Source organism: Bidens hawaiensis, unplaced genomic scaffold (assembly GCF_021521415.1).
Source record: "Bidens hawaiensis isolate Kalapana, Puna unplaced genomic scaffold, B.hawaiensis_p1.1 tig00030582_1, whole genome shotgun sequence".
NCBI lineage: Eukaryota > Viridiplantae > Streptophyta > Magnoliopsida > Asterales > Asteraceae > Bidens > Bidens hawaiensis.
In genome coordinates this window covers 170022-195110 of record NW_027495112.1, presented here as the reverse complement: position 1 = coordinate 195110, position 25089 = coordinate 170022, and the positions used below count along the sequence as shown (strand labels likewise).

At 33.2% G+C, this 25089-nt stretch overlaps 1 protein-coding gene across 1 annotated transcript; it reads left to right on the top strand.

The window, feature by feature from the left end:
- The first annotated feature begins 19277 nt into the window (after positions 1-19277).
- LOC143580751 (uncharacterized) lies at positions 19278-19955 on the top strand. The gene has a single exon (XM_077063695.1). It carries the CDS (start codon positions 19278-19280, stop codon positions 19953-19955), a length of 678 nt encoding a protein of 225 aa, XP_076919810.1.
- The last annotated feature ends 5134 nt before the right edge of the window (positions 19956-25089 follow it).

Below are 25089 nucleotides of genomic sequence, written 5' to 3'. Positions count from 1 at the left end.
TCTTCTTAAATATTTTCCGCCTGCTAAGACTGCAAAATACGGAGCCAACATCACCGGGTTTAAAACCGATGAAGACGAATCCCTGCATGCAGCTTGGGAGAGATATAAGAGTCTGCTGAGAAGATGCTCACACCATTGATTAAACATATGGTTCCAACTACAAGCATTCTTTGACTCTCAATCCATCAAGAAAAAATAAGCAATTGGCCAAATTGCCGGTGGTGATCTTGGAACTAAATATCCCAACAAAGCATTTGAAATTCTGGAAAAGGCAGTAGAGAAAAGTTTTGCCTACAATCCACCATGATCTACTCCATCTCACCAAGGAATGCAGCATGTTGATTCCAACACCCTTTTCGCTTCACAACTCGAACCACTCTCCAAGAAATTCAAGAAGTTGCAAGTCGATAACCAAGATAAAAGTCAGCTATGACACCTGTGGAGGATCGCACAAAACCAGTGATTGCACGTAAATCCTAATGGCTATAGAGGACGTTGATTTCATCAACTGATAGAACAACACCTTCAGCAATATGTACAATCCAGGTTGGAAGCCACCAAACTTCCGTTAGAAGGAAGGAGGTAACAATCAAGCATGCCAGGATTCGACAAAAGACCCATGACTCAAACATATCAACCTAGAACTCAATTCCAAGGACAAAGCTCCAGTAGAAGCCAGTTTCAAAGGGACGATTCAGGATTCGAAAACAGGCTGACATAGCTCATCACCAGCACTACCGAAGCAGAAAATCTTGCCAAGTTAAGGGAAATCGAGTTCAATGGTATACTAATGAGGCATGATGAAGATCTCAAGAGCCAGAAGGAAACTCTACAAAACCTGGAGAATCAGATAGGGTAACTCGCACGCCAAATGTCGAAAGACAACCAGGAAACGTTCCAAACAACACAGTCAACAACCTAAATGCAACAACAATTGTGGTTAATCTAAGAAGTGGCAGAACCACTACAGTTGACTCACTAACTCTATAACTAACCATAGAAAAGGACGCATGAACTCTTGAAAAGGTTCAAGACATGCTAGACACTACAAGTACCGCACAAATGAAGGAGCCATTTTTAATATAAATTCCACCAATTTCATACCCCGTCGCCTAAAGCAAGAAAGATTGGAAGCTCACTATAGGAAGTTCCTCGAACTATTCAAACAAATTAATATAAATATCCCTTTCGTTTAAGTTCTCGTTCAAATGCTAAAGTATGCCAAGTTTCTGAAAGCGGTACTCACCAACAAAAGAAAGCTGGAGGAGCTCTCGCATATTACATTGAATGAAGAATGCTCAGCAATCCTTCAAGACAAGCTTCCTAAGAAATTTGTATGTTAACAATACACAAGCCAACCTAGGAGCTAGCATTAATTTAATACGGTTTTTGCAAAACTAGGGATAGGTAAACCAAAGCCCACCCGCATGAGCATTCAGTTAGCTGACCGATCTGTTAAATATCCTCGAGGAATTTTTGAACATGCTTGTCAAAACTAATAAATTTGTTTTCCCAATAGATTTTGTGATTCTTGACATGGATGAAGACAAAAGTTATGATATGGTGTCAATTATACATATTTTATATCAATATTTCCTACACTTTTAATAACTTTTGAGCTAACTTTTATTAAATAATACTTTTAAGTGGCACATATTTATATTTTAGAGTTTCAAGAAGCATCGAGCTAAAATGTAGTAATTTTACTAAACATGATCACGAGTAAATATTCAAACATATATTATATATTAGTGTTGTTATTTTTATTGGTATTATTGTTCATCTATTTATTTTAAGTGTATAATTTAGTAGTAGTGTTTTGTTAATTCGAGTGATTATTTAAATAAAATTACTTATGAATGCACACAAACATTATTTTTGTGTTTGGCAGTAAAACGAAGTAAACAAAACTCTCATGGGCCGAATATTAATTATTATTGAAAATAGTCAGTACACAAATGGGCTGCAACACGTAAAAATTAAGTCATGTTAGGTGGGCCTCCACCACTTTATCATAATGGAATTGGAAGACCAAGTCTGTGTGTAAAAAATGAATATTAAACAAAATGGAGTCGTCAGTGGAGAAAGACAATCAGAAAAAGATTTATTTGGAGATGACTGCTATGGGACTGAAAACGAAGAAATAATCAAGAAGCATGTATCCTAGCACCTCAAGCAACAGCCACACATATCATTATATCTTTTTCTATGAATCATTATACTTATTTTATTTTTGTTTCATTTTGGAATATGAGTAGCTGAATTATTTTGAGTTGCTTAGGTTAATGAACTAGGTACCATGTTTTAATTGTTTTTTGGTTGTTAACTGAATATGTTGATTTATGTGTTTATGTTTTATTATTGATTTTGAGATTATGTGTGCTGTTGTTGATTCCAAATTAGTATTTGTGTTGGTTTTGTCGGTCTACGTACCTAAAAATATTCCCCAGGTCTGATAAAATCATTCTAGGCTATCAATCGATAGGTTTTCGTTCTATTTCTTGTGATTAGAGATAATATAAATTTAACAAGTATTAAATCCAATTAAAAAAGTTGTGCACTCCTACCTCGTGAAAAGAAATACGATTCAGGATAGCCAGGTTATTAGCTGGGCATTGTTTGATAGTTGGGTGGCCAATATGTAACATCCCGGCTTAAGCGAAAACATCCGAGTGTGACGTATAGATTGTTCAAACACAAGTGACACTATTATGTAACACCCGTAAATTTCGTTAATCGGCTCGATCGTTTATAAATGTTTGTTTAAAATTTGGGGTTTCACCTTTCTAATTTAGAGCCTTGTAATATGTTTTAAAGTCCATTTATCCATCCCTTTGATTCGTATGTAGCACCCGACAATTTCGTTTAACGGCATGAGACATTTGTAGAATTTGTATTATATTAGAGAGTCGATCCTTCAACTTGAGGGACCTCCTACCCGTTCTTGTAAGTCTATTTATTTAACTTTTGGTCCAAGACAATACATTTTTTAAGTTGGGGGGGACCTAGATGTAAAAAATATTATATCATAAACCCTAAACTCCTTCCTCCCTCTCTCTAATCCCGATCGCAGCAGCTACAGCCCTCCCACCTCGTTTTTCGTGCAGCTCCAGCCGATTACCAGCCCTTTCGAGTCTAATTCAAGGTCGGTTCTATCATAATATAACTCTTTTTCACCATTAAACCCTTTGTTGAACACGTTAGGGTTGGGTTTTGATTATAACAGTTTCTGACAGATTCGTACTCGTTATTGTTTGGTTTGTAACTCGATGAAAATTAATTGTTTTTGATCGATTCTTATTTCAGTGTTGTTCTACTTTGAGTCTAGTTTCCAGAAAGATATAATATGTAAGTTTTGGACGATATTTGAATGGTTTTTATGATTTTATAAGATCGTATGTCAAAACTGATGTGGGGTGACGGATTCTGGTCTTTCTTCCCGACATAATAACTCTTTTTTGAAAAGTCCAAATTGGTTGGTTTCACTTCTGAAACTTCATATTTTTAATTAAGTTTACAACCCAATTGGAATCGTTTTATTTGGTTTGGTAATGAGTTTTAAACAAATGAAACACTTTTGTTGTGCACAGAAATAGCTACACGTGTCTTTCTGTGTTGGAGGAATTTTTATGATTTTTGTGTGCACTAGAAAAATATAATAAAATATTTTCATAAAGCTAAGGCATTTATTCAAATTTGGTAAAAATGTCATAATTTATTCCTATGATTTTCCTATGCAATAAAATGCATCTTTGCATGCTAAAATCTGCTCCTTATACTCATTATTAATCAATTCGTTCGTTTTATGCTTAACCGGTCGTTGTCCTTTCGTGCATCTTTCGGGACTGTTTTGGTTAGGGTTCTTTTCCTTCATCTTCTTAGGTATGTCTAGTGTAACATACTTTAATATCGTGAGCTATGGTTTTCGTTTGATTGGTCAATTAGTGATAGATTGAAAACTAGTGTTTGGTTGGCTAGATTGTTAAATTATTGCGTTTAGCGCGAGGTTTGAAGGAATTAACAACCAATTCAGTTTGTGTAGCTTCGGTTTGATATATGGGCTGTGGAAAAAATTATTTTTTTTAGTATTGGGGCTGAATTGGTTGTCGGTTACTCAAACGGGTCGGTACCACGCAAATTCGCGTTTATTGGTAGTTTGTGCGTCGTGCTTGCTAATTACCGACCCATCCAACTCATGTAGTGTTGTGTGGACTTGTTGGCTGTGATTTTATTTAATTTGGTCCACACGGGGCTGATTTGGTTGCACGGTGTGTAAACAATTCGTAAACGCACATATTCGTCTCATCTAGCAACTTCCGGGGGTAAATTGGGAATCCTTGGTCCCCAGGATTATCTAAGGGTGGTTTTGGTAAATACAAGACCCCGGGGGCTGTTGCAATTGAATTTGGTGAGGTCGAGGCTTTAGGCCAATCAAACCATTTTAGGACGCCTCGTACGATAAGCGAGTCGGTAGGGCCCGTTAGTAATTATTGTTTGTAATCCGGCAGGCGTCTGACTTGTGGGGTACTTAGGGATCCTCTAGCTCATTGCTAATTTTGTACCTCGTGCCAGGTGAGTTCATGATGCCCCTTTTTAACTCCTTTTACGTTTTGGGTTGGCATACACACTCAACTGCAAATTTTACCCGATTTTACTCGTTAAAACAATTTGAAGGACATTGTATTGTCTTGTGAATATTTCTGCATTTATGAAATCAGGTATGGATTATATTCTATGCCTTAGGATATTTTAGACTCGTTTTGGTCATAAATTCCTTAAGGTTCTATACATTGTTTATGGTCTAGACTCGAGGATGTTATTAGGCTTGGTGTTAATTGAATACGAGTTTACTGTAGTTCATATTTTGGACTGACTATTATATATTACCTTATAGCCTACGATTGTTGATATTATTTAGTTCCTTGTGACTAAGAATTATGTGAGTAGGCTTATTGATGTGTGTGTGCATGGTGAATTACGACCGGGTCAAATATATTACTCGGGTTTTCAAATCCCGTGGTGGAGAGACCCATGTGGCGAGATCATCATTAAGGCGGGTCAAATATATTACTTGGGTTTTAAAATCCCGTGGTGGAGAGGACCGTTGTATGTTAAACCGTGATCGGGTCAAATATATTACTCGGGTTATACTCGTGGTGGAGAGGCCCGTATCACGTGTTTGGATGTGTAAGCCGTGACCGAGTCAAATATATTACTCGGGTTTAACTCGTGGTGGAGAGGCTCGTGTCACGTGCTTATGTCTTACCGTGTCCGGGTCAAATATATTACTCGAGTCTTGACTCGTAGTGGAGAGGCCCGTGTACGTGTGTTCGACCATGAATGTATTATTTGGTGATATTTATTTATTTATTTGCTTATCATTCCCCTTACTATTTTGTATCTAAACCTTTGAAGTAAATTATAAATATTGTTTATGAAAACTTGAACTCACTCAGCTCTAGCTGACTTTGTGTATATGTTAGATTGATTTTCAGGTTGAGAAGTAGGGAACTATCGCTTGGACATGCTCAAGACTATTCGGACGGTTGAAGGCATATCTAGTCGGAGAATTATAATGCAAACTATTTTCTTTTCATTGGTTACTTTAAACATTTAAGTTTTGGTTTTTGGGCACTCTTCCCGGTTTTTGGGAATTTTGATATTTACTATTCTGCTGTTTATTACTCTGAACGGATTTTAATAAGATGAACTTGATTGGTTTTAAATTTTTGATAAATTTTGGATATGATGACCAACTGTAGGATTCCCGGGTTTCGGCGTCTTACATATTATGTGAAAATATTATCATTTATTTATTTAAAATCTCAAGTACATAAGTTTGATCCATGAAATACATTCAAATAAAGGAAAACAACGATAATAACTAGTTGTTTATTATTGATAACTTAGAGCTAGCGTCTTCGTCACTTCAACCTCTAATAATGTACCTGTAGCATGTATATAAAATAAACGGTCAACTACAAGTAGTTGGTGAGAATCAAACAATTTTAATATACATACATAAAACCATATAATTCTATGAACGTGTGTAGCAAGGCAAGAAAGGTCATTTCCAGTTGGTAACAATCAACGAACTCAGATAATCGCACAACGCACGCAAGGTCCTTTCCAGTTGGGGACAACCAACATACTCAGATAATAGCACAACGCACGCAAGGTCCTTTCCAGTTGGTAACAACCAACGTACTCGGATAATAGCACAACACACATAAGCAAATAAACACACAAGTCCATAATATGAATTGTAGTTTTGTTAAATGAATAAATAAGTAAATGTTTGGATACGATATACATGCTACCCCTAAAATGTAAAAGCGTTAAAAAGGGGGTGTGAAAAACTCACCTTTGATATGAAGCGTAATTAAAAGAAAAGCCGAAAGTGCGTCAAAGAAGTCGAAACGGTTGAACATCATGAACTATAAATAAAATATTACAAATATTTAGCGATTTAGTATTTTAATATTATGTGATTAATAACTTAACGTAAATACGAGAAATATGATATTTATAAGGCACGGGTTAACGTTTACGAGTTAAAACTAAGTTTAACGGTTTAACGAAATAAGTTAATAAATTAAAGTTTACGAGCGAATTATAACTAACGGATTAAAATTAGCCGAATAACGAGTTTAGAAGTTGGTTTTCGATGGAAAAGGTGAAATATAATTTATAAAAATTTATTTAAGTTAAAATCATTTATATTTGATTTATTATGTTTTTTAATTAATTTATTATACATTAATTAGATTTAAATCATAAAGATAAAGGTTTTTTTTTTAAATTAATATGAGACATATGAGCGGACTCGGGTTCGAACCCGGGTCTCTCAACCCTTACACACATAACCTAACCAATTTATCCAGATTAATATTTGGTTTTATACTAGAAACAAAATTACATAACTACTAATCAGTTCATCACCATCAACCCTAAACCCTAAATTTCAAATTCCAGAAGTTGGTTCATGATTGATTGTTTTATGTTAGGGGTTTTGATTATTAGTTAAAAATGAGTAAAAACCCTAAATAAATTACCTGGAAAAGATGTCGATTGATGGTAAATGGAGCTTCGCCGGAAAAAGAGTTCTTGAACGGACTTTATAATTTTCAAAATATTTTCAATGAAATTAGAGGTTATGAGCAAGATTAGTTGATGTGATATGGTATTTTTATAGCCTCAGTTGAGTCGTTGTATGTTAATTAGCCGTTAACAAGTTTCAAGAATAATCTAACCGTTAGAGGGTTTTAATTTAGCCATATTATTCCGTTAATCTACGTTATAAAAGGCTGTTAATGATTACGTTAATGGAGAAATAACTATGATAATTATTTTTGGTTAAATATGGCGTTTTGGTGGCCGTTTAATGCTCGCCGAAAAAGTCCCCGCGTCGCCAGCAGTGACTAATCGGAAAACTGAAGGGGGGGGGGTGCTGAATATATTGTTATTATTATTTTAAAATCACATTTTGCATAAATGACCCCTCAAGAATGAATTTCTTTTAAATCATATATTGAAATTATATTTACAATAATAACCTCAAACTTTGAAATTATATAAAAAGGTAAATTATAAACTCTGATGGTTTACGAAATAAACTGTGAGTTCGGAAATCGATTAAGTTTAATAATCTTTAAACTCTCAGAGTTTCGTTAACAAAACAAAATGAGTAATAAAAGAACGAACGATAACCGTAAATCATCATGCATATTAAATTAACGATAAACGATGAACACAAATACATTGAAATGACGAAACCGGTCGATTAACGACAACAAGTGAAAATCCTAATCCAAATAAACGTTAACGAATGCCACATCCGATAAAATTGAAACGAAACTTGAAAATATTAATTATATATATATATACACACACACATATATATAAACAAAAACCAAAAATTTAAAAATGGGTCTGGTTTTCGGGTTTAAAAAGTAACGAATGTTACAGGATTCACAACTTTTAGAAATTTCGTCCCGAATTAAAATAAAAATAAATTTTATAAGAAAACAACTACTACATAGAGTTTTTTAAAAGTTTTAACAATTTTATAAGTGCATAATTAAATAAAAAACAATAACATCAATCTTTGAATGGCCTGAAAGACGCCACGGGCCTGGGGCGCTGGTTCGAGTCCCCCAGGCCCGGTTTTTGAGTTTTATTTTTTTAAAATTCATTTTTAATCAAATTTTGTTATTATTGCATTTATACAATATTAGATAAGTGTTATTTTAACCGAACCTTCAAACTCCCTTCCCCCGGGACCCGGTTTTGGTATCTTATTTTTATTTATTTAATCCTTAAGTAAAATGTATATACTTATACACACACACATATGCATACATACGTATATACGTATATATGGATGTATATAAAGAAAAAGAAACTATATTTTTTTACCATCCGCTTAACGAACCGAACCATATTAAAGGTTTAAAATAAATTTTTCATTTAACTTTCCCGTTAACATATTAATTTTATTTATTTAAAAATTAAACTTAAATAATAATAGTAATAATAATATTAATAATAACAAGATTAATAATAATGTTAATAATAATAATAATAACAACAACAATATTTAAACTCTAAAAGACTTCAAACCCTTTTTAAACCAATTGTAATCGTATGTCGTGTTGCATTATTTTATTTGTTTATACTCTCTAGCTTACTTATATTATTTATAAATATAATGATAGTTAAACTAATAGTATTATAATTACAATTTTTACTTAAACCCTATAGAAACCCCAAATTAGACATAAGTCTTGTCATTGTACTTATTTCGTCATAACTAATTTATATTATCGTTAACAACTAAGAACTTTTGCCGACGTATCCCACGAAGCTCTACCGTTTCTATCTTAATTTTTTTATCGTCTTCTCATCTTCGTTAATGCACTTGTAAGGTGAGTTTACATACCCCTTTTTCCATATTTTATATTTTGGGGGTAGCATGCATACCTTATTCACTTTTACTTATGTTTTATTATCACATCTATTCAAAACAAAATTCAATATATGTTTATGTGTGATTATTGCATGCTCTATGTGCTTAAATGTTTATTTTTATGTTTGACGGTTGGTATCTCATCCCCATCTATTCTCATCTAGTATGATCATACATTGACCTATGTACATTGACTTTGTATCAATAAGAACGGGTCCACATCTATTTAGTTGTTTACATTTTCATAAGAATTGTAATGCTCACCATACACATACAAATTGTGATTTACGTATCTATGTATAATACAAAACTTATATATTTTCACCAATATTCGTGTTGACAAACTCTATTTTTATACATGCTACAGGTTCAAGTATACGATGTATTCAAGATCGAAGATAGTTAGTTGACCTTAGGATATTTATTCAAATTACAAGTTATGATGTATTAGTTCCACTTATTGAATTTGTGTACTTGTTTAATGTTAATGAAATTAAATAATTATTGTCGCTTTAATTAGTGTTTTTTGAGCTTCTGTCCAATCAATACGTTACGTCCCGGCATGTTCTACCGCCTTTGGTCGGGGTGTGACAGTTAAAAAATCGAGATCACGATCAAAGTAAGACATTTGAGATCAAATATAACAAAATGATTCGAATAAACCTTGAGCGAAAATAGAACTAAACAAATAACCAATACAATTCGTGTAAAATTAATAAACTCAACACGTACGTGGTCCTAGTTTCTATAAAACGATTATGCTTATGGGAAATCGGTTATAGATCGTGAAATTGAGATAACTAAAATAACTTGATTCAATAATGCAATTACAAATGATGTATGAAGGTATTTCACTAATCAACGAATAACCAAACTCAACATAAACTTTGTGAATAACATTCGATAGAATTAGATGCCTAAAATTATTTTGATTATGTCCAGCAGAATGGTATACACACACACACATGAAAAAGAAAGAAACAAAAACAAAAGTTAGCTTATGATACTTTTCTTCTCGAAGATGGGTTTTGCGTATAATTTATAAAAAATTATTTAAGTTAAATTATTTATATTTGATTTATTATGATTTTTAAATAATTTATTATACATTAATTGGATTCAAATAATAAAGATAAATGTTTTTTTTTTAATTAATAAAAGACATATGAGCTGACCTGGGTTCGAACCCGGGTCTCTCAACCCTTAAACTACATAACCTAACTAGTTGATGCAGATTAGTATTTAGTTTTATAACAAAAACAAAATTATATAACTACTAATCATCACCATCTACCCTAAACGCTAATTTCAAATTCCAGAATTTGGTTCCATGTTTGATTTCTTAGTTGAATGAAGGTTGCGTTGAGGAAGAATATACATTAGACTAGTAGGTTGCATGAAGTGTAGTTGGCAACCCATAATCTAATTGGGGTTATGTTTACTTAACTGAAGTGTAATATGCCTCCAATTTAAATATATCAGTTAATCCAACACATATTATGAATTTAATGACATTTGCGATTTGCGATATTAGAAGTATTGGCGACACGTGTGGTACGTGTCATGACAGATTATTCACGACCATTAGGCAAAGTCATAGCAAATTGAGGAAAATCCATAAGAACCTGCCAAGTTATTACAAAATTGTACATATGTAAAAGATGGTGAAATGAAATTTAAAGGAAAATCTTCAATGAGCATTGATCAGGTGGTGCAAAATATGCTATCTTTCACATCGCATCAGGCTGCAGAGCGATGTGTTGTTCAACTAAACTATTCTAAAATAGTCTGCACAGATATGAGGAAACAAATTAACTTATGGCGATAAATTGTTATGGATACAAACAAAAAAAAAGATTTTATTAAGCTTGTAATGATGAAAAATTAACATGTTATGCCTTACAGCATATAGGTCTCCCTCCACCAGTTACAAGATTTCCCTCGCCTGGCATCACAACACATTCAAATTTATAAATATCTATCGCATACACACTTTCAAGTTTCAAAATAAAAAAAGATTCACAACTTTCTATAGTTGTAAAATTTCCTATTTACTGAGTCTGGAATTTGAAATAATTTCAAATGAGTTGCATCTAATTTGCATTTTAGTACATTGTAACATAATAACATGGAGTTCTTTTCAAATACTCATGATGAGTAGAAAAAATAATGAAACTGAATAGAAAAGGAAAAAATTGTTAAAAAGAACTAAAGGAAAATCAAAAACCTGGCCCGAGAGGAGTAGCGAGAATCGAATCTGGATCTCTGGTAATTTGAAAAACCTAATAATTTAGGGTTCTTTACCAGAGATATGACCATGACTTGACTTTAAAACGAAGCAAGCGTTCTGACCATGAACTCGTGCGTTTTACTCTAGATAATCCAACTTTTACAATCTGTAAGTGTTAAAAAAACTGGAATCCGATCTCCAAAATCACCTATGCTTGGCATCAAACACTTGGTGTGCACAAAGTAAAATAATCACATTTTCATCAAAATTCAAATTCAAGAAATACCAAAATAAAAAAATTGAATATATACCAGTGATTTAACATACAGATCCAATAATATACATATGTAGCAAATAATAAACGATAATTACATAGTTGCTCACATATCCTATAATTAATTGTTCGATTAAAATACCAAAATTCAGCACTAATTACTCAATCAAGATTCGTAAATTCTAAATTAAGAAACTAAAGTAATTGAATTGAATCTAAGGGCAAGTTTGTTGGAAAGGCGGCTTGCCGAAAAGCGGGATTCCTTCGAAAGTTCACCAGGTTGCCAGAAAAGATCAATCGAATGACCACCACCAACTGAAACTCACCGGGAACGACTGGTGGATAAGGATGCCAAGAATGTGATTACTACGGAGATGATTCATTGTATGGCGGATTGTAAAGAGATTGTTACAAACCAAACAGAAAACTCAGCCCAAAAGACCAGTCTGATGAGCATTTGGCTTATAAACCCCACAATCCCACATCACTTTCCCATACAACCGATATAGAACAAGTCAAATACCTTACAATGGTTTCAGTCCATAACAGAGATGGAAGGAGATTGTATGACGTGAAGGTGGGAATAATAAGATGCAAGGGTAGGTGTTGGAATTGTTTTTAGCGTCACAACTAAAAGGATGTTTTGAGATGCTATAACCCGTGGAACGTTTATGACCCGTATAAGAGCTATTTGGGTCAAACCGGGCTAAATCAATAAGAGGTCTGAAGAGGTAGGTCCCAGCAGAGCCCAGTTGGACCCGCAAGACTCACCTTGAAGAGGGATGTCTGCGCAGAAACCAACTGGATCCGAAGGACCAACCATGCTCAGAGACGTGACGTCCTTACGCGCAGTACGCAAGCTGGTCCCGCAGGAAATGCCTCCCGATGGTGAAGGACTCCGCCTGTCCCCGCAGCCTCGGATACAAGCCATCAGGGAAGGCCACCCGCGCAGCAAGGCTACACGCACAAGGCACTTAGCTCTCAATCACTCAGTGTCACCTGAAGGAATGAGCGAAGCCGGGAACAATCCCGCACAAGGGCGGGAGGGGGAATACTCCCGCCCAAATAAGCCAGTCCGTACGATACGGGAAGATCTTCTGTACTGTACCTGACGAGGTATGGGAAAAAGATCTGACTAAAGATACGACAGCTTATTGACAACAGTATGGCGAGCAGCATGCTCCTGTACTGTGTCACTATTAGCCGCTGCCTACTCACCAACTCCTGTCATACCACGTGCGTAGCCGGCAGTTGGTGGAAAAGGAATGGTATACAGCAGGCCTGGTCATTATCAGCCGCTGCCTACCCACCAACTACCATCAGGGCACGTGCGTAGGCTACTGTTGGTTGAACAGGAACACTGTTGCAGCCGGCCACACCTCCTTGGAAACCTACCTTCGGCTATAAATACCACAAATGGTATGACCATCATATCTTATCTTGTATCATCATATTATACCTGATATCTGCTCTAGCAATCTCTTAATATACATTTATATTTAAAGAGCAATCTAGTCTGATTCTTACGCCGGAGGGTGGTCACAAGGAGGAACCCCCCCCCCCTTCTCAGTGACAAGCTCACGGTGTCTGTTTTGCAGGTTATCAGAAGAACCATCTCCTCAGGGTCTCACCCCTCGTGGGAAACATCTATCTAACCCCCAGGTTACCAGTAATCTGCCCGGGGTCCGGTTAGTGTTTCTTCAAGGTCTCAATTTACAAATTATGTAATCTGTAATCTGGTGTCTTTAGAAGATGGGAGCGACACGTAAAATTTTATATCATAATTTTATATTAGAAAATTATATAGATAGTTAGATAATAATAATAATAATAATAATAATAATAATAATAATCAAAGTAGTCGTTGCAAGAAAATACAAAAACCAAAACTATTACGTGTTGGGAAAGCATAACCAAAATGAAAACGATATGTATTAGAAGTAGGCCCAACCGACCTTTGCCTTTAAACGCAACGTGCACGCCTCAATAACATCTTCATCTCCAACTAACATGTTATCTTTTGTTTGCCACGTCACTCAAATGCACAACCAAGTGTGGTGCATTGCTCATTGTCTTAAAGGCGTACTTTCATAATTTTACTTAGAATCCATAGGCGTACAAGCTATTGTTGTACGATACCAAATAATGTCCTTTTTTTATGATCACCACCGATACAAGAAGCTAAATGCACTTATAAAAGTGTTTAGTCAGCTGCCTAATTATATTTTTATAAATGCATAAAATACACTCATTTTTTTTTCTAAAATTCTTCAAACGTCTTTTTTTTTACCAATAATTACATATTCAAATTATCACCATCTTTAATATTTAAATTATACTCAAAAAAATTTAATAATAGTCCAATTCCTTTATATTCGCAATATTGAAAATATTTAAATGTTAATAAAAAAATTTAATATCGTTAAAGGTAATAAAATAAATTTTTTAAGAACTTTGACTATTTCAATAAATGAACTTGGAATATTTTAACTACAACTAGAACTCATTATAAGAGGAGATTTAATGTGTGAAAGAAAATTGAATTTGTTTAGTGTATTTACTAGGTTATTAACCCATGTATTATACGGACAGAAATATAAAAAATCGTCCAAGTAAACGCATATATAATTTCAAACGACAACATTTTTTTAATATGTATTTTGAGATAGCAACATAAGTTATAATTGTAAGTCATATTCAAACAAAAACATAATATTGAAAGACATGGACTTACAAAAAATGACATTACATGGTAGAATGTTTAGAAACAAAACTTTAAACTTTAAAACATAAGCTTCAAAAGTTACAAATTTTTACTTATAAACAATATTTTTTGTTTTGATTGCAACTTTCTCTTGCTTATCTAAAATAAGTATTTATTTTTTGTTCGTCTCTACTCTTCACTCTTGATAAATCTACATAAAGTTGACCATGTGTAAAACGGGTCTTTTAAATATGTCAACTCTTGTAAGAGACTGGCCTAGACTTTTGCTGATGATTATTGCAAAATCAAACTACAACAGGAAACTGTATTCTCTAAAACTTAAACAGAATTTGTTTTATCTGAAGGTGTCAATTGTGTGTGTGTGTGTGTATTTGAACAATTTGTAAATTTTATATTTGTGTCAAATTATTTTAAATAAATGTTATGTTTGTCCTTAACTCACATATAAAAATGCATTTTAATAATCACAAAATTAATAATTCATTTTAGTGAATATAACGCCATCTGCTAAAAAAAACTATATAAAAGGGCTCCTTATTTTGTTTCATTCACTTAAACATTTTCAAATTTTCATAAAATAGATCGTTTTACTTTGAATAATTAATTTGTTATGAAAAATAATCCTATATATTTATTTAATTTTGCGTGATATAACAGTATTCATAAATTAGAGCGTTTTACCTCGAATAATTAATTTGTTGTAAAAACTAATCCTATATATTTTATTTAATTTAGCGTGTCACAACAATATGTGTTAAAAATTTATTTTATGGAATTATAAATTTTTAAACTAATTCCTATTTAAACCATCTAAATATATTATGCCAAATAAATGTGGCTATTTTATAAATTTAATATTAATGTTAGTGTAATTTGGAAGAGATGATGGTTATAGTGGCCCAAACTTTTTTACTAAAAGAAATAGACATATTAGATTTTGACATAAACAAAATATGATACACAATAAAATTATCATATATTATTAATAGAACTACGTTTTATATTAAAATGCTACTTAAAATTACATATTGCATGGAAAAATTAATCAACACATTATAAGTAGTAACATGCACAAAATTGTCACCTCTACGACAAAGGATGACCAACTTGCAATTATGTTGCCAAATATTATCGCTGAAGATTTATGTATATCCACAAAATCTTGTCGCATTTAACCAATCAAAAAAGAAAGATGAAACTATAATATTATTATAATGACATACTGATTCAAAAAATCCCCAAATACAAATAGCTCTCTGAAAGGATCAATTTAAAAGAAATTATCAATAGTTCAATTGTAATATGTCTTTTCTTGTAATTAAATTCTAAATACTTTTGTGAAACGATCACCTAATCCAAATCATTGGATACAACAACATAGCCAAGCCCATTACTAACTATCTTTGCCACATATGACGTCTCAAATTTGTAATTTCTAATATGAGCCTTATCTGATAAGAAAGCTTGAAGGTAAACAGCATGTGTTACGACTTCTATACCGTTGGTCTATATTATGTAATTGATACACACCAAAACCGACCCATCATATCCTACTCATTAAATATAGTTAGCTCGTTTGAATTATTCTGATTTAATAGATTTTTAAACAACTCATTTCGACCCAAACTCAATATGATCATTACAACCTATTTTGACCCGAATCTAATTTGGCCTGTTACTCCATCCAACCCGACCCGCTTGTTTAAAATAACATAAAAATTAAGAATGCATCATTAATGAATTTGCCTTTTAAGTTTATACTATAATCTAAAACAACTGGTTTTGATCCAAACTCGTTATCTTGGGAATTTCCGTCCATGGAAATTCTTAATTTGCCACTTACTGTATATTCTTATCCTTCTGATCTCCAAATTTTAAATTTAACTTTGCAACATTTATGTGCTTGTTTAATGCATGATAATTTACTTACAAAAGGAGCAAGAATAGAACAATTTATAAGAGCATAAGTGACTCACTAGTGGAGAATAACAATTTATTATCTTCAGCTTCAATTGCGAAGCAAAATTAGCAAATGATAAGAAAAGTAGTTCAATTTTAATTTAAAATTCATTCGCAAATGCAGTTAATTCAATATGTGCATATACCAAACAAAAATGTTATTAACAGAAAATGTCAAACTTTAGGCAAAATTAATGCAAAAGTATATAGAGGGGTTGGATTATAATTACCTCTAGATAAGAAACAATAACTTCTGCTTATATTAGTCCAGCCAGTGGTTCTAATTTTTCGATTCTATACTCTTCAAAAACACTAAGAACTTGATAGCATTGTAGACACGAAGCATGTTAAATTGAGGGAAAGATATATATTCAAATAAGATAATTTGAAAATGGAGTGATTCGCAAACAGTGAGTTAGAAAGAAAGGAATGAAAATTAGGGTTATGAAATGTATACGAGTTCATAATTGGTTGTATAGGAGAAAACTCATTCAATTAAATGATTATTATGATTTTAATTTTGAATTATTTTATTAGTAACAAATTCTATAAGGGCTTATTATTTTTGAAATATAGTAAAATCAACCAATATGAATTAGCCAAAAAGAATGTCTTTAATAGTATCTATTATATAGATTAAATAATTATTATGATTTTAATTTTGAATTATTTTATTAGTAACAAATTTTATAAGGGCTTATTATTTATAAAATATAGTAAAATCAACTGATAACAATGAACCAAAATGAATTTCTTTAATAGTATATATAGATAGAGGTTTCAAAACTAGTTGTTTCAGGTCATTTGATGATAATAATAATAATAATAAATAATAATAATAATCAAAATCAAAGTAGACGTTGCCAGAAAATTCAAAAACAAAAATGTTACGTGTTGGAACTTGGGAAAGCACAACAAAAATATTTTGTTGTTGACACGTATTTTAGGTGTTGGGGTTGAAAAAGAATTGGAGAACAAAAATGTGGCCAAGTAAAACTAAAATATTGTGCCAACATCACTGATACATCGTTTTCAGTTTTGTGAAGAATTTTCGCATACAAACACTGCAAATCATTGGATTTCGTTTCCCCACTTCACTTTTGCTATGGTTGCACGCTTATAACAAACAATTAAACAATACAAAAAGAAAAAAAATCAAACACGAAAATAAATTCAGGTTGCCTCTCGGTTATAGCTTAATCGGATGTCTACTGCTTGACATTACCTGGATTTTGACCAATTAAACTCATAAACCAGTGAAATAACGATAAAACTGATTGATTCCTTTTTTATTTAATAGATATCACTTATACCATCTGCCTTAAATGATCATCAAGTTCTTTGATCTTGATCTCACTAAACATTCCTATTTGTGTGATTGAATATGAGCCCGTACGCTTGCTCTTAAGTTTTCCCCATATTAGCTTTAGTCTCGAGTTATACAACCATAAATTATTGAACCAGTTCAAAATTCCTTCCAAGCTTAGCATCGTATGCATTTTTCATTTTATCTTTGTAAGCTGAGTCACATCATATGAATACAGAGACAACAAAATCAAAAAATATATATAGTAAAGCAACAAATGTAGATAAAAAGGTTAAATAAAAAATATAAACGCAACACTATTTATTTTTAAAAATATAAATGCAACACTTTTTATTTTATTTGAACTGAACGAATTTTATTTCACCGTACTGTCGTGTCTTCGGGCGAGTGTTTACGGGCATTGGCCATAGGTGAGGGTTTTTTCCGGATCGAAAGATGAGTGCATCCCGATCCAATGAATTTAGCCCGTACTTATTTGAAGTATTCGTTGGCACTTAAAAAAATAATTAATAAAATAAAATAACTTAAGAATCCCCCTAAAATGTATCTTTGACTAATTTTGAATATATGATAATGCTATTTTAATCTTAAACTAAACTAGTACTGATACCCTGTGTTGGGACTTGGGAGAACGTCAAACTGTTAAAGAAACTAACTTATTTAAGCTAATTATGGTCTTTAACCTATTAAACCCATTATAAATTATAAATAGAAACTAAAGTGACTTAGAGAACATCATTTCCATTAAAACATTAGAGCCACATATGGCATACAATATCACCATCCTACCGCCATACAACTGGAAGTCTAAACGTTAAAGATGGTGGTGTGAGATAGTGACGAAGTTAATGGTAGTGCCAATAGGGTTTTCATCGTAAATGACGACAGCCATATAAAAGAAAGATACACACACGTAGACCGGCCGGAAATTGATAGGAGACACCACAGTCACGACCTATGGTGGCAGACTATTTCCAAAAACCACGGCTTTAGACAAATTTGCTAGCGTAAGCCTAATATCATTAATAGGCTTGGTGATATTTAATAATCAACTCATTTCATTAAACTAAGTAATATATAAATCACAGGGTACGTATTATTATGTATAATAATTAACAAGTTTGGCGACGTAAAATACGGGAGTTTTTTATCGTTGATACCGTCAAATTGTTCCCGCCAAATTTGCGTCAGCACGCGATCGCAACCTAAGGTTTTTTTTTTCCTGCGGGTTTTTTTATCCATCAATTCTAGACGAATTCGCGTCAGGTCACGGCCACAACGCACATATATTTTTGGTTTTCGCCGCAATCTTTTTTATGTAAATATTTTAATTTGTTGTATTTTGAGTGTTGACGAATTAACTTATTGCTTTAATTTCGGTGTTGTAAGAAGTCAGGAAACTCCATTGGGTTGCATGGAGTACGGTTACACGTCCAAAGAAGAAAGGTGGTTTGGGTTTGTCGCGTATGTTTGATTGTAATCGGGCTTTAATTTCCAAATGGGTGTGGCGTTTTAGAACAGAGACAAGACTCCTTGTGGAAGAAGGTTATTGAAGCTATTCATGGTTCTAATAGGAAATGGGACGTATACCCAGTGAAGTCTAGTTTGACTAGTGTTTGGACTAATATTATAAAGGAAAGTAATAGATTAAATATACATGGCTCCTTCTTTAACCAGTTAATTACATGCACAGTAAGGAATGGGAAGTCAGTGAGGTTTTGGGTTGATACTTGGATTTCGGATGGGAGGCTAATGGATAGATTCCCATGACTTTTTAAGTTGGAGGCTAAGAAGATGTGCTTAGTGTCTGATATTTTAATCCGGTCGGACTTTGGTCCTTCGATGAACTGGTCGTGGAAAAAAGAACCGACCTCGAAGGCTGAGTTAGAAGAGTTTGAGGAGTTATCGGAATTCATTAGTCAGGTTTTGCTTAACATGGGTGTGGATGAGTGGAGATGGGAAGGGGACGCGAATGGCTGTTTCTCTGTGGCTGGGGTGAGAGGTTGGTTGTCCAAAATTAATGTGGGAAGCAGTGATTATGTTCTTGATTGGTGCAAATGGGTACCGGATAAATGCAATATATTCATGTGGAGAGCTTTGTTGGATCGCTTGCCTACAAAGACGGCATTAAGTAGAAGAAATATTGACATTGGTAATACTCAGTGTATTTTTTGTGACGAGAGTGAGGAAACGGTGGACCATGTATTCACCGGTTGTGGCTTTTCTATGACGGTGTGGGAGGGTATTTTAAGGTGGTGTAGTTTACCCAATTTTTTTGTTTTTAGCTTAAAAGATGTGATAGAGATGCATAGGATGGATGGTTTATCTCCTTTGCGAAAGGAAATTATTAGAGGAGTGGTTATGACTTGTTGTTGGCGGATTTGGAGAGCAAGAAATGAGATGATTTTTGACGACAAACGATGCAAGGTGGTAGAGATTGTAGCAGATGTAAAGGCGATTAGTTTTTTATGATTTAGTAATAGACACCAAAGCAAAGATAGAGATTGGAAGTCTTGGTGTAATATGTATATGATGTGATGTAGTTTGGCGGCCCCTTTTCTCCGTATTGGAGATGGGTTGGTTTTCGCTTGTTTTCTATGAAGTTCACTTTTCAAAAAAAAAAAAAACTGATATCAACCGAACTCGTGTGTTCACCACAACACATGGTTCTCTGCGTACGATTTAGTGCTGACAACTTCAATTCCGACTAAATTTGTGTTAGTTCGCAAACGCAACGTGCATGTTTTTTTAATCACTTTTTTGTCTCTTGATTCCAGGATCAACGAATTCGTATTAGTTCACAACTACAACGCTCGTGTTTTTTTGTTTGCCAACATTTTTAATATATTTTAAATATGTTAATTGTTGTATTTGGATGTGGACGTATTTATGGTTTGCTTTATTTTTGGCTTCGTAACCAGATACCAACCAAAGTGTTATCGGTTCGTAACCGAAACGCATGTTTTGTTTTGTTATGTTAATTTGTTGGATTTTTGCGTTAACAAAGTTAAATTTTTTATTTTTTTCCGGGTGGAGGGGGGTGGGGTTTATTACCGGTTTCGTAACCCAACACCGATCGAATTCACCTCGACTCGCAGACGCACTACACGATTTGATAAGTTGTACGGGTATGACTGTCAATACATTAACCCAACGCAACACGTCGGGAATCTTCCTAGTTATACGTACATTTAATATTCATGCTTATTAAAAATTGGTCCTCTCCCTGACAGCTCATGTACTTCCGGAACCCATGCCATCCAACCTCATATGTGATAGGACATATCACATAAGTTCACACATAAGTTCACGTTGAGTACACCCGTACATGTTAAGATGCATATAACTTCAAAAAACCGGTAAACTAGAGAATCATATCTTTTTTTGTGTTCGATTGGAATTGAAATTTGTAAAGGACTTGAAATTGAAAGGAATTAGATTTGAAATCTGAACATTTCAATAGGAATTGAAATTAGAATTGGAAAAAATTGAAATCCATTATTAATGTGTTTGTTTAACAAATAAATTAGAATCAGTTTTTTTTAATGAGGATAACGAAGGATATATTTTAGTTTTTTTAGATTTTTTGTTTTTTATTTATATTTTGCATTATTATTTTTTTGAATATTTTAGGGGTTTTCTATTAAGATAAAAAAACCCCTCAAAAAATATTCAAAAAAATAATAATAAATTCATAACTCAAAATATAAATCAATAATAAAAAAAAAGTAAAAATAAACTAAAATGTTTTATTAGTTGTCCTCGTTAAAAAAAATCGAGAGAAGATTCCAACGAATTCATTTGAAATCCTCCACATTTTGGAAGGATTTGGAATCCCTTATTTAAAGGAATTTGAAGGAATTAAATTCCAATTCCCTGACAACCGAACACAACAAAATGAAATTTAGATTTCAATTCCAACAAAACGAACACGCCATATCATGGGATTTTATTCCAATTTTTTTGAATTCCCATGAATTCTGTGAAACAAACGCGCCGTTATACGTAAAAATAATATAAAACTCGATTTCACATGTAAAAGTTTAGTTTAGCACAAACTTTTTTGGAGTAGTTGCTTATAAATGCATGTAGAAGACATTCCAATAAAAAATTTCATTTTATAAAATATATTATTTTTTTATCTTTTTTAACTGATTATTAAAAAAAAGTGTTTTTTTTAATGAAAACGACTTCTACATGTGTTTATATGTAAAAGCTAGAAAACGATTACGTAAAAATGATTTTATTTTTATTTTTTTATATGTAAAAGACATGGTTCCCTAGTTTCCTATTTTTTGTGGTTTCCTTTTGAACCTATATATATATATATATATATATATATATATATATATATATATTTGAAAAAGATAGAATGAAAACGCAAGTGAGTTGTGAAAACCATATAAACCCTACCATGTCCATTGATCTAGGGAAATTAAGGGTGGAGATTAAATCTCACTAATAATGTTCTTAAAAAATTAATTCTAAATTGATTCTAAATACAAAAGGGTAGAGTGGTAAAATATATATGGGGTTACTTTAACAAAACCATCAAATCACACATTTCTTTTTTAAATATCTTGATCTACTTTATCCGATTCAAAATTGTAATTCCAAAACCCTCAAGATCGCCACGGCAAAAAAGTTAAATGATGAAGAAGATGACGATTCTTAAGCCGGCGGGTTTTTGATATAAGCTCCAGCTACAAGACTTTCCGACGATGCTCAGTCATCGGTGGCTCTTAATTTACCCCGGAAATGATATGCGGTGACGAAGATATAGCCGGAAAACCAAAAAACGAGTTAGCCGATGCTGAGTTCTGGAACACGAGTTACCCAATGGCAAGTTCTGTTACGATCGGAGTTCTTTACAGGTGAAGATATTGTCACATCCCAACCTAAGGCAGAAATGCCGGGGTGCAAACCGTTGGTTCACAACTCACAAGGTACTATCATATAATAAAACTATATGACAATATCTATTAATTTATTTATTCCAAAACTTTCATATAAGTGCACAAATTCTAAACATGACAATAATAATCCAAATTAAACAGATAATCTCAAAACAAAATAAAACGCAACTATTCTTTAATTTTAATATCTAATATCTCTCTATGTGTTCTTCCCCTTAGCTTCAATCCAACTAATAACCTGCATATGCGTATAAAATAAACATAAATTTGTCAACACGAGGTTGAGTGAAATAATCACCATTTTTGACACTAATAATAAAATATAATAAATGAGCGTACAAAATAATGTGAGTATAAATCAATCAAACCATAAGTAAATAATTGTGTCAGTTGACCATTGCCTTATGAATCGGGCATTGACTGCTATGACTAGCATATACAAATGTGGATGTTGGTTAACCATCGCCATGCGAATTGGGCTTTAGCTACTAAGACAGCGTATGATCATACTTTAATGTGATTATGATGGACATCTTCGAATACGATAAAGTAAACAGTTAAGCAAATAGCAATTAACATTTAATTGATAACACATAATATTTATGTTTGTGAGTTGTGTATATATAAAATACAATATGAGATAATACGCACATGTCCCCCAAATCATTGAAAAACAGTAAAATATGAGGGGGAATGATCTCTCACCTTATTACAAAGATGAGCTTGCAAGATAATAAGAATAAAAAGATATTCAAACGAGTGGATCATCTTTTAATGTGTCATCTGAGATAAAAAAAACAGACCTGAAACTTTAAGACAATAAACTATAATCAAAACCGAGAACATAGCCACTGGAATCGATCCATACGGATGTCTAGAACTCCGACTATGAGATATTCAACAGTTAAGCGAGCTGGTACTGACCAGAATCCAAACAACGATTCGTTAGTTGAGTTTTGGTCAGTAGCCTTAAATCTCGAGAAAAAAGAAAAGTCTTCTGGACCTAAAGTCGGTTCCGACCAGAAGTGATAGAAAATTATTGGTCGATGTTGTTGACCAATATGCCCTCAAATGGGTCGGAGTCAAATCGACCCATCAATTCCGCTCAATCTCAAAAATTACTTGAGGGTTATTGACTAATGAGTGATGAGAAATAACTTAAAGAAGACAACTTACCAGGAAAATGCTTAGATTGATGAGAAAGCAGAGTCAAAGGTTGAGAATACGTGAAAGTCAAACCGCTAGCTTGTTGATGAATAAGAAAATCGATTAAAACGCCAATGGAGGAGGATAAATCGATGGAGGCAGAAGGAATGTAGAGAATTATGATGTTTTAGGTCAAATAACTTAATATATTTAATACAAAAATATTTCCTTGTTCAAACGACTAATCAAACAAGAAAACGAACAAATCGGCCACAAGGGTCTGGCCACGCCACGCGACCAGCCATGAAAAATGGGGGGAATGATCTCTCACCTTATTACTTAGATGAGCTAGCAAGATAATAAGAATAAAAAGATATTCAAACGAGTGGATCATCTTTTAATGTGTCATATGAGATAAACAGAACAGACCTGAAACTTTGAGACAATAAACTATAATCAAAACTGAGAACATAGCCACTGTAATCGATCCATACGGATGTCTAGAACTCCGACTATGAGATATTCAATAGTTAAACTGATCAGAATCCAAACAACGATTCGTTAGTTGAGTTTTGGTCAGTAGCCTTAAATCTCGAGAAAAAAGAAAAGTCTTCTGGACCTAAAGTCGGTTCCGACCAGAAGTGATAGAAAATTATTGGTCGATGTTGTTGACCAATATGCCCTCAAATGGGTCGGAGTCAAATCGACCCATCAATTCCGCTCAATCTCAAAAATTAGTTGAGGGTTATTGACTAATGAGTGATGAGAAATAACTTAAAGAAGACAACTTACCAGGAAAATGCTTAGATTGATGAGAAAGCGGAGTCAAAGGTTGAGAATACGTGAAAGTCAAACCGGTAGCTTGCTGATGAATAAGAAAATCAATTAAAACGCCAATGGAGGAGGATGAATCGATGGAGGCAGAAGGAATGCAGAGAATTATGATGTTTTAGGTCAAATAACTTAATATATTTAATACAAAAATATTTCCTTGTTCAAACGACTAATCAAACAAAAAAACGAACAAATCGGCCACAAGGGTCTGGCCACGCCACGCGACCAGCCATGAACTCCTTGGCCGCGCGGCGCGGCGTGCTCAAGGGGGCAGAATGCTTCCAATTTGGCAATTTTAGTCTTTGTGCTTCATAAAATGTTAATTTTTGGTATTTTTAAAAGTTTTAAGCAAGAAATTGCAAGTTTAAATAGCACAAGGGTATGAAATGAAAATACATCAATGAGTACTTATAAAGGCATGACCTTTATTAATGATAACGATCCGAATTACGTTCGTGAGTTGATAAAACAAATACGAATATGATTACAAAAGATCCGAGATGCTATGGTCTCCCCTACTATAGGGAATTTCGTTTAGAAATTAAGGAAAACTTAAACATAATCTTGTTATAAATAATTAAACTTTAAGGATAACATTTTTAAATAAAATTTAAAATTTACCATAACATAGAACTTCTAATAGCCGGAGAAACTCTCTAAATGAAAATCCGAATAAGGGCACTTATATATAGGATGTACCAGCGGCGTAT

Excerpts from the sequence above, each read along its gene's own strand:
- LOC143580751 (XM_077063695.1), top strand. The coding sequence starts at position 19,278 with ATGTGCTTAGTGTCTGATATTTTAATCCGGTCGGACTTTGGTCCTTCG.